The sequence below is a fragment of the Rhagoletis pomonella genome, unplaced genomic scaffold (assembly GCF_013731165.1).
Source record: "Rhagoletis pomonella isolate Grant_MI unplaced genomic scaffold, Rhpom_1.0 Rhpom_scaffold_00006, whole genome shotgun sequence".
Lineage (NCBI taxonomy): Eukaryota > Metazoa > Arthropoda > Insecta > Diptera > Tephritidae > Rhagoletis > Rhagoletis pomonella.
This window is the reverse complement of record NW_023458560.1, coordinates 4,757,611-4,768,800: the sequence shown is the minus strand read 5'-3', so window position 1 is coordinate 4,768,800 and position 11,190 is coordinate 4,757,611. Positions and strand designations below refer to the sequence as shown.

Here is an 11,190-nt window from a genome sequence, read left to right as displayed (position 1 = left end):
TTAAAATTCGTCGAAATTTTATGAAGTTCTACAACGTGTGAAATTTTGACTTACATGTTTTTTTTTAAATAGTAAGTTATATTTTCATAAAAAATAATAAATATTTTTTAAACAAAGAAAAGTAGCCAAAAATTTGCTAAAATGTCTTTTCCCTATTTACATTCTCGCCACCGTATATGTTGTGTGTATACATTTTTGCGATAATTTTTCAAGTTCTTTTGTCTTTGTTTTGTTTTAAATAAAACTGTCTTAAAAAATGTAATGTCTTTTTATTCTAAAATCAAACCACAGATATCTGGTCACTTACTTATAAGATTACTTTGTACAAGTGTAGACCGAACCAAATAACTGAGCGAATTTCGTCAGACGCCCATATCTGAACAATCTCTTGTATGTGATATATAAGTTATAGTGTAGTATAACCCGATCTATGTCATTTTGACTGCGTCATAAGTGAAAACAGTGCGAAAGTCCTTCTATGTAAATGAAGGAGTTAAAACGCAAAACCTCAGATATATCTAAGAAATTAATTATATGGGGGCTATGTGTTCTAGTGCTCCGATTTTGCCGGTTCCGACAAATGATTAATACTTTATAAAAAGGCACAAGCTTACCAAATTTCAGTCAAATATCTCGAAAGCTGAGGGACTAGTATGCGTTCACACAGATAGACAGATAGGCGGGCATGACTAAATACGCTCAGCTCGACGTTCTGATCATTTCGGTATACTATCTCCTATATGACTGTAAATTTTAATTTTTATAATCAAAGTAAAAGCAATCATTTTTGATTCCAATCATAACAGGTTGCAATATAAAGTATATTTTTCGATTGCAATTTTTCACAGCTCTGATATACACATATGAATTAAATATGCAAAAATTAATTGATCAAAAATCAACTCATATTTTTACAAAAATACTGTTCTCGATTAACAGGAGATCAACTAAGAGTAGCAAGGAGTTTTTTTTTCCGGGATCAAACTATTTAAAGGTTGGTGGAAGATGAGTAGAAACAAAGGACACGGAAGAAAAATTGGAGCTCTTGATCATCCTCCAGTATCGGCTGGGAGAAGTACGCAGTGTTGTCAGATTGGGAGAGCATCGAGTTTTGAGATAGCGTTGTAAAATTTCTTGAAATCAAATTATTTTTCTAATAAATATACATATAAGTAAATAAATGTTTTATCACTGGTAAGCAGTCTATTCTACAATTTTGTACCCTTTCAGAACTGGATCAATTTTGTTATTTACGCGGTATGTATGATTTTCGAATCGATTATATGGTATAAACACAATCAATGCTATTAAATACCGTGATGTGGTGAATAAAAATAAAAGTTAAAAACTCAAATCAATCTAATAAAGACACTTTTCTGTTGGCAGTATTAAAAAAAAAAAATATTTCTATATTTCACCTTTTGCTTTTTAAGTGAAAACAAAAATAAAATTAAGGTTTGTATGTCCGGTTTAAGAAATTAAAAAAATTTTCATTGGTAGAATTACCACTTTTTATACCCGAGCGCACATGTGCACAAGGGTATATTAACTTTGTTCACATAACGGTTGTTTGTAACAGCCAAAACGAATCGAGATAGATATAGACAAATGTATACATAAATGCTAAGAATGAAAAGAGAAGTCGATTAAGCTATGTCTGTCTGTCCGTCCGTCCATGTACACTCGAGCAAAAATGGAGATATCTCAACGGAATTTGGTATGTAGGTTTCTATTTATCCACGGTAGGTTGGTATTGAAAATGGGCCAAATCGGGCTGTAACCACGCCCACTTCCCATATAACGGAATTTTCAGAAATACGAAAACTGCTATATTTTAGCAACTACTGAAGGTTATTCACTCAAAATTGATATTTACAATAATTTTTAGACGAAAAATAAGAATATTATAAATTTTTGGAAAATGGGCGTTGCCACGCCTACTTATGGTTACATGTGTATATCTTCGTAACCGCTGCACCAATTTCTTCCAAACTTTGGACAGTTGTTGGCCTTGGTACAGCATACCAAATGGCCGAAAATTTTTAAAATCGGACAATAACCACGCCCACATCCCATATAACAGTAATTTAGAGAAATACAAAATCTTCGATAAATCAGTAAATATTAAAGCTTATTTATTCAAAATTGATGCTTGCAACAATTCTTTACCAAGTAATACGATTATGATAAAATTTTGGAAAATGGGCGTGGCGCCGCCCACTTATGATCACATATATGTATCTCGGTAACCGTTCTACCAATTTGTACCAAACTCGGTGTGGTTATTGTGCTTGCCACATAAAAGCAAAACGTTGAAAATTATTGAAATCGGACTAAAATTACGGCCGCTTTTCATATAACGGTAGATTTCAGAAATGCTTGAAACTTCAATATTTCGAAGTTTAAGGACGCTAATTTTCTCAAAATTGATACACCCCGGCTTACCATATAGCGGTAGCTTTCGGAAAGGTGAAAAACATATATTTAATACTTGCGCCGGGTATTTAATGTTCGGCTCCGCTCGAACTTAGACTTTCTTACTTGTTTAAACTCATATTATTTAAAATTCTTTTAAACGAGTGAATCGTGCAGAACGAGGTTCAAGTGTGTGTACATGTGTATATGCTTTTGCATATGCAATGCGATTTTTGATTTTTTTTTAAGTGATTAACTGGAAGCCTGTACAACAAATCAATCGAAACCAAAATAAGCCAATAAAGAGTCAATTGCATAAAACCATTACCATTCTAAGAGCCATTAATACCGTTAAAATACTTACTAATACATCCACGTAGTTGCCAATAAGAAACTATTGCATAAGTATTTCAACAATAATGTAGTGAAACAGGTAACGCAAGGTGCCAAGTTGGACAGTGTTGAACTAAGCAGGGAGGGTGCCAACAATGCATGCAATTTTTAAATGATGACCAAAAATTTTCATGAAGCAGCACTCAAAACCAAAGTTCAATTTTTCAAAAACAAATAATAGTGAATTACGACAAAACCAAAAGTAGCGTGCGTAGCGATAGATAGGATTTGTTTTATTTTTTCATAAAAAAATAATAATTTTAATTTTAATTACATTGGTTTTTTGTTAGTAAGTACTTAGCACAGCTTAAAACTAGATTTTAGTTGATAAAACGTAAATATCAATAAACTGAAACAGAAAATAATGCCAATCAAAAATAATAATAAAAACAACACATTCGGAAAATACCAAAAAGAAATAAATATGTAAATAATTTCCAAGGGGTGTGGGAAAAATAACGGTGTGAAAATTAGTGTAGTGAGGATATTCACACAAACAAAGGGAAAATTAAGCAAGGACCGCAAACTTATCTATTTTAAAGTATAGTTAAATAATTTCTATGGAATTTTCTGTAGTTATGTTTAACTAATGATTTAACTATACTTTATAATTGATAAGTTAAGGGCCCTAAGAGTAAAAAATTGGGCATTAACTTCCTTCGTCTTTGTGTCCATACAAAGTTGTACTGATGTTTAAACGCGATATTTTACTTAAAAAAACGCGCTACAGACACATTCAATACGAGTATATTTGATTGTGTGAATATCCCTTGTCAATTTATGTTCACAAATGTAGACCAATTCAGTTTCAACGTACAAATCTAATGCAAAATAATATAGGAAACATTTAATATGTATACACAGTTACAATCTAAATAATAGAATCAAGATTCAAAATGATGCTGTTATTTTGACCGTAACTGTATGTACTTTCATCTATATGTACACAGGAATGTTTTTGAATAAATTTCCCGATTTTAAAAATCCGCTTATGTAAAATGAATTTGGCGTACCTGCATGGAATATTGAGATTTTGGTGTGGCAACGATCGGCTTGATTGACAAAGGTTTGCGCTGCATGAAAGAATAATTCATAATTTGGTTATTGTTAATTTATAGGATTAGTTGTGTGTGGAAATTTAAATTTTAAAACTAGAAAATAATTTTAAACTCATTATTGTTTGCTGTTTGGGAACTTTGTCAATAAATTAGCTTTCAGCTTGTGAATGCTGTGGATATTAATTGGTTGATAAACGCCAACTGATGTTCATCCAAACAATTTGAATTTTATACCTGTGCACTCATGCGCAAGCGTGATGTATTCGTTGTGGCAATGCTGTTCATTGTGCCAATGGAAGTTAGAGATTCTCGGGAGCCCGTTCTGGAAAGTCGCGATTTCTTCGACGAAGGTGACAGTGAGACTTTGGCGATCGGAACAAATACTCCATATTTTGGTTTGCATTCGAAATAGCTGTAGTGGGAAAGGGTATGTATATGTTTATTATGTTAATATTAAAGGATGTACACTGGCAATCAAAAGTGAGTGCATGGTGTTTTTTTAATATTTGCAATGTTTTTCAAGTTAATTTTTTTTTTTAAATATGATTCAGGCTCTAATTAAAACCACATATGTAAGTCAAATTTTCAAACTGTATACAGAACTTAGAAAAATTCAACGCGATCTTTTAGACGCCTAAAACTTGATCTTGTTTCACTAGAACTAAAAAACCGATATATCTGCGTACTCAAAATTGTTCTAAAAATTCAGATTAAAAAGGTCAAAATTTAGACAAAATTTAGACAAAAATTCTTTGAATTTTTCTAAGTTCTGTATAAAGTTTGACTTGTATGGTTTTGATTAAAGCAAGAACCATATTTTTATAAAAAAATAACAAAAAAATTTTAGCTTGAAAAACATTGCACATATTAACAAAAGGCACCATGCACTTAGGGCTGGTCTCTACAACTCGACTTAGCTTAGTTTAGCCAATTTTTTAGACTTAGTCATGAATAAGCTGTGTAAAAATTAGGCCAACTTTTGACTTAAGTCCGAAAAATGGCTAAACTAAGTTAAGTTGAGTTGGAGAAACCAGCCCTTACTTTCGATTGATAGCGTACATATGCATGACGGTAAAATGGCAGATGTGCTAAGCAACACACGAGCTTTATAATAAGAATTATTTTTATGTTATGTTATCGATTTATGTTCTTGATATATATGTATCTTATATCTTTATATTTATAGATATCATTGCCATTATTTCTGGTCTCTTGACGTATTCAGTTACTATTTTTTTATCAGATTCTACTACATTTTACTGAAAAACATTCCTATACTAAACAAAGGGAAAAGAGAGCAGAAATGATTTTTTGCTTGTCAAGTAATAAATCAATAAACCAGTTGAGTTCGACAATAAAAATCGAAAATTGTTTAAAGAAATATACCTTCTTACTTTTTTACTGTGACCCAAAACAAATAAATTAACGGCCTTTATCTATATCATTTGAACGAAATAGAATCTTATATTCTCCTTCCATTTCGATACATATAGCCGACTAATCAGGGCATAAATCACGTATGACGATAATCGTCTGACGATATCATCTTGCCGATTGTCTTGCTTCATGAAAACCAAAAACTGTTTGATCGTTTGTGCGATATCGTCAGCTCGATTCCAATTTTGCTTCGCGTATCTGTTTGAAATACCACGTAGCCAGTATTAAATAAACGTGCGTTCTTGCACGATAGTGAGTTCAGTATCGTTTAAAAGAAAAAAACATTTACATATTTACATATTTTTTTTATATTTTTTCTTTTTAAGACCGGAATTGAAGAGATAGCTTTAATCCTTTATCCTTCCAATATATGCAAAAATATGCAATGACATTTTTTTTTGTTTCTGACAGTAATTTCAGCCGATTTCATTGCCTCAACTTAAATTCCTGCAGTATTAATATACATATCGTCATTAGACACGAATATGCATATGTGTATGTATGTAAATTCCCCAAAGAGTTTTTGGGAATTATGCTGAGGTGAGAGTCCTTGGCCACGTATAATAGCCCTATTATGTATAGCAACCGGTGTCTAGTTGCTTTTTAACATGTACATTTCGAAGTAATTGGCAACTTTGCTCCAATGTGTTCAACAATTTATGTAAACAAAAAACAAAATCGTCATAAACGGTAAACTGAAAATTGTGCTACTAGACTCAGTAGCTGACGGTCAGTAGCCAGTTGCCATACGTAATGCGAATTTTAGTATACGGTTGGCCATCGGCTATTAGTCGCCATACAAAATAGGGCCATAAACAAGCGCGCCTTTATTCGTGTCTAGTGACAAAATATCCTCCTTTGGATTCCTTAACGAAGGTGGCTATCAGTAGTTTGTGTTAACTAAAACACACCACCGCAGGACCGTTTATGTTGTCGTTACCCGTAGAGAGATTCTCTCTCTCTATCAACAGCAATTTGATATGTTGATATGTACGGATGGGCGCTCCGTCGGTGGGTGGCTGAACTAAAAGAATAATTTGAATATGAGCACAAATGGTCTGTGGGCAAAAAGGAATATTTTTACAGACGATGCATGGGTTTTTTAACAGAAATGCTCTTCGAAAGTATCGTAAATGTTCCAAGTATGCTTTAATTCTCGCTACATCCTGTAACTAAGCGTGCGTTATTGTAAAGAGAATATCCATTATGTTCTCTTTACATTTCTTAGGTCCAGGCCACGAAATGAGCGGCTGAGCGGCAGGGGGGTTTTGGGTGTTAAACTACGTGTCAGTCAGTGGCAGAGCCACGGGGGTGTTTTAACACCCAAAACCCGGTTGAAATATTTTTGTGGGATTCCAGAAAAAGTTATAAGTTTCCGACAATTCAAAGCATTTTGGCGTAGTTACAAACCCCAAAAAAACGTATTTATCGCAGTTGGATATAAAAAAATTTGAATAAAAATTACGTTTACCACATCCGAATCACTTTATGATTTTTTAATTAGGTACATGAGTGTTATGAGCACAAAATAACTTTACAGAAAATCTCACGAACCTTACACCATCCACAGAGCCATCGTTTTTACCCGAAGGTTCATCTAATTCCACGCCACACCAATTGCCCGAAGCAAACTGTGTTTCGCCCAAATAACGTAAAATACCAGGACGGCTGCCAAAACCAGATGACACAATAATGCGATCACCTACTGTCAATCCATTTTCTGTTTACGAAACGAAATAAAATTATAAGTTAAAAAATATTTATTTCAAAATGTATTATTCAGGGAACTGGGAACTAACGTTTCCGGAACGTTTTGGAAAAGAACTAAAAGGGAACAAAAGACTAAGGAACTTTCTATCGAAGAACAATTTGGGAACTAACGTCTCAGGAACTTTGTGACCGAGAACGAGAGGGGAATAAATCTTCTCTGAACTATTCGCGAAGAATGGAAGCAAGAACAAATTTTTTCACATAGCGTTCATTAGTTTGAAATGTTTGAATATTAAAATTAATAAAAAAAAACTAAAAGATAATTATTAAAATGAAGTCAACGAAAGACTTAAGATACGAACTTTTCTTGCCCAAAACATTAAAAATTGTTCCATAAAAGAACAGTTCATCCTATTGATAAAACGATCTGGAAGTTGAAATGTTACAGGCTTTCGTCGGGCATAGAATTAACAATCGTGGTTCTCACTGAAACGATTTTACATCCCAACCAATCATTCTTAACGTTAAGTTCTCAAAACTTTTGCTCTCGTTTGGTTTTACAGCAAATCGTTCCCGAGACTTTTGTTCTTATTTGATCCTCCTTGAAAACGTTCTCGATACATCCGTTCTCATTTGAAACTTTCGGGAAGTTTCGTTCTTATTATATTCTTTTTGAGAGCGTTTCGTTTTGTTCGCATTTTGTTCTTTATGCAGAAGTAAACCAAAACTGGAACACGTTCTCGGTCCTTACTATTATCTGTATAAATGAGTTATTTCACAGTATCAGACTTACTGCTAGGACTCCGTAGGAACGAGCTCCGCACGCTGGCAGTTGGTGACACTGTGCGTGAACGATCTGGCGACATTTTGGATAGCGGAGAAGTGGGCGTTTGTGCGCCGGAAAGCGGCGCCAAAGTTAGACGCGTGAGGCGTGAGAAAATACCACGCTTTGGTTCACACTGAAAGTAACGTTTACCAGCGACGCAGCCATCGTTTTTGCCTGTAAAACAATAAAAAAAACGGATTAAAGTTCGTGGGATGTATGTATAAGTAACTGTATGCTTACCATTTGGTTCATCCAGTACGATACCAGCCCATTCTCCGGGTGCGAAATGTGTCTCGCCAATGTAGGCTATCTGACCGGGACGTATGCCGCCAACCCATACTTTTTGACCAATAATAAACTGTTCTGTATCGTGTGTGAGAACGACTCCTTGATCTATTAAAGATATGTAAACAGAATATATTTTATATTTTGTAGCACATAGCCTTCGGCTAGCAGTTAGAATAATAATGATTACAATAAGATACCTATTTTTGGTTATTATTGCGATCCAAGAATTTTTTATATCAACAATGTTATTGAGATTTATGCCACTATTTGTTTTCTGGAAATTTAAAAAAAAGTTTTTTTTCTCATCCAAAAAAATCTGAAAGATTGGTCAGTCTAAGACTTCTAAAAGCAGGAGCTCTGGAGAGTCTATACATGATAATTGACATAAAGAGCAGCTAACGAAATTTTCCTCTTCATCATTATAATAACATTAGCAAAGATAATTTTTGAAGTGAAACTTCTTAATCGAGTTCGGAGATGATTGAGTTAAATATTTAACACCAAGTCATAAAATCTGTATCGTTCGTTCGCTTTTCAAAAATGAGGGTTCACATGAAAGGCCTTGTCCTTCGGGTGTGCAAAATAGCTTTAGTTCTATGAAAGGAGTGGCCACATGTTAAATAAACGAATTCAAAATTTCTCTGCCGCAGAGGGTTGCGTTAAATATTTAACACCAAGTCTAAAATCTGCATCGTTCGTTCGATTTTCAAAAATGGGGTGTCACATAAAAGGCCTTGTCCTTCGGGTGTGCAACTTACAGTGACGGGCAAAACTGTAACATGGTGTAACACTTTTTCCTTCAGTCATCGCTATCTTTCCAAGTTCTAACGACTTTCATACTTTTGTTGTATATTAATATTGGTACACCTGTGTTTCCTCTCTCATAATGATTTGAAGTCAATCCAACAACAATAAAACCAGCAGACAAATATGTAAATTAAGGCAGATGTTACAGTTTTGCACTCATATATTTTTAAGAACCTTTTAACAATTTTAACGAGAAAAAAGAACTACTAACACAATGTTCAGTACCCTTTTGCTTGTTTTAGTTTCTGGGTGCGATTTGGCATACCTTATTTTTATCTCTGTAAAACTTCTGGAGGTATATCCTCTATATATCCTTAGTTTGCTTTCACAGCTCATGTACTCGATTATACGGTCTTGGATACTTAATAAGCTGTGCTTCTAGTTGATTTCGCAAATTCGCGATGAGATTTATGTCCGCGGTTGTGGAGGTCGTATCAAATTAGCAAATTTTTTATTTCGTATGCAGTCTTTGCGAACATATGCAGTATGTTTTGGGTGATTTTTCGGCAGAAACTCTCATTTTTCGACTACATCTTGCAAATTTTGTTGAAATATGAACAGATACTGTTCCTTACGCATAATGCGTACTAACGGACCGACAAAATTGTTTAAATACAACCCCAAACTATTATTGACCGACCATTCTGATTCAGTTTGCCTCACATGTTGCGCATGGGCTTAATTTGGGTCTTTAATCCAATACCATGCCCGGCCATCTGATTGAAAGCAATTAATTGAGTCTTGTCAGACCAAATAACCTTCAATTGAAACTTAAAAATATGTTTTTTATTGCATTCTGAAAGGCCTAACATATCCCAATAGGCAACGGTCCGGTTTTCGGGCGACACAGCAAAATGCTACCACTCTCGCACATATATTTTGGTCAAATTAGCTTTTTTCTTCATTTAAGATGCCTTTGCGCCAATTTGGCAATCCGTCGCCTCGCTGTCTACTGATTTGCATTAAAGTTTAATACCTTAAGCGCTTCTGTAATAGTGGCTGCATCGCTACTTGCTGCTAAGTTCACAAGATATTGGACCGTAATATTTTTTGATAGACTTCCTTTGCCCTTGGGAACACTTTAGGTTATATTTTTTATCAATCTAAATATTTTCAAGTAGCAAACTCCACAATTTTTCGCCACTTTCCTGCGGTCCCGCCTTTCCACAGTAAATCTATTATTTACATTTATGGTTCCTGATTAACTATATTATTTACTGGTGATTACTTCTTCAATAAATTACAACACAGAAAAAAGTCATCTGACTTCCACCTAAGTAAAAAATAACTGTAAAATGCAAAACTGAGTGAGTGCAAAATTGTAACATTTGTCTTAATTTACATTTTTGTCTGCTGGGTTTTTTATTGTTGTTGTATTGACTTCAAATCGTTATGAGAGAGGGAGTAGGGATGTACCAAAAAGAATATACAACAAAAGGATGAAAGTCGTCAGAACATGGAAACATAGCGGTGGGTGAATTAAAAAGTGTTACACCATGTTACAGTTTTGCTCGTCACTGTAGCTTTAGTTCCATGAAAGGAGTTGCCACATGTTAGAAAATCGAATTCAAAATTTCTCTGCCATGAGGGTTGCGTTAAATATTTAACATCAAGTCTAAAATCTGTATCGTTCGTTCGATTTTCAAAAATAAGGTGTCACATGAAAGGGCTTGACCTGTAAATGTTCAATATGGTTTTCGTTTTTTAAAGGGTTGGAATATATACGAAAATCAAATTCAAATTATTTATTAAGTTAAATGAATTATCCAAATATGGGTATCAAAAGAAATGGTTTTGAATAAACTGTATTTTTCAGCCACATGTAAGAGGCTTGCCACCTGTTTCAAAAGTCAAATTTAGTTAAATTTTACAGAAGTCTTATGCATAAAATATTATACAGTAAGCGTGAACAGAAAGAGCTTAAAGAAACACAATTAAAATATTTTTGAGGTGCTTGAAGATGGTGGCCACCTGTTTAAAAAGTTAAACTCAAATTATTGAAGCGAGTCTTATTATTATAGCTCTGAGGTGTTTGCGATAAATACTTAACGCCACGATAAAGGTAGTATATGGCAGGTATAAAAAACGAATGGCTGCGTTAAACGCCAATTGGGCGGGAAAGACTAATGCAAAGACAAGAATATAAACAAAAACAAAGATAAAGATAAAGATAAAGATAAAGATAAAGATATAGATAAAGATGAAGATGAAGATAAAGATAAAGATAAAGATAAAGATAAAGATAAAGATAAAGAT

The 11,190-nt window shown here is 33.9% G+C and overlaps 2 protein-coding genes across 2 annotated transcripts in view; one reads left to right on the top strand and one right to left on the bottom strand.

The window, feature by feature from the left end:
* Nucleotides 1-8,232, bottom strand: part of LOC118740319 (restin homolog) — a gene marked incomplete at its 5' end in the record, with an annotated part of 15,006 nt that extends 6,774 nt beyond the window's left edge. The window contains 5 exon segments of the mRNA XM_036471804.1: nt 3,822-3,881; nt 4,101-4,278; nt 6,858-7,023; nt 7,807-8,013; nt 8,080-8,232. Coding sequence (XP_036327697.1) covers nt 3,822-3,881; nt 4,101-4,278; nt 6,858-7,023; nt 7,807-8,013; nt 8,080-8,232 — 764 coding nt within the window.
* The window catches only part of LOC118741536 (restin homolog), a gene marked incomplete at its 3' end in the record, with an annotated part of 232,484 nt that overhangs the window by 207,507 nt on the left and 13,787 nt on the right, over nt 1-11,190 (top strand).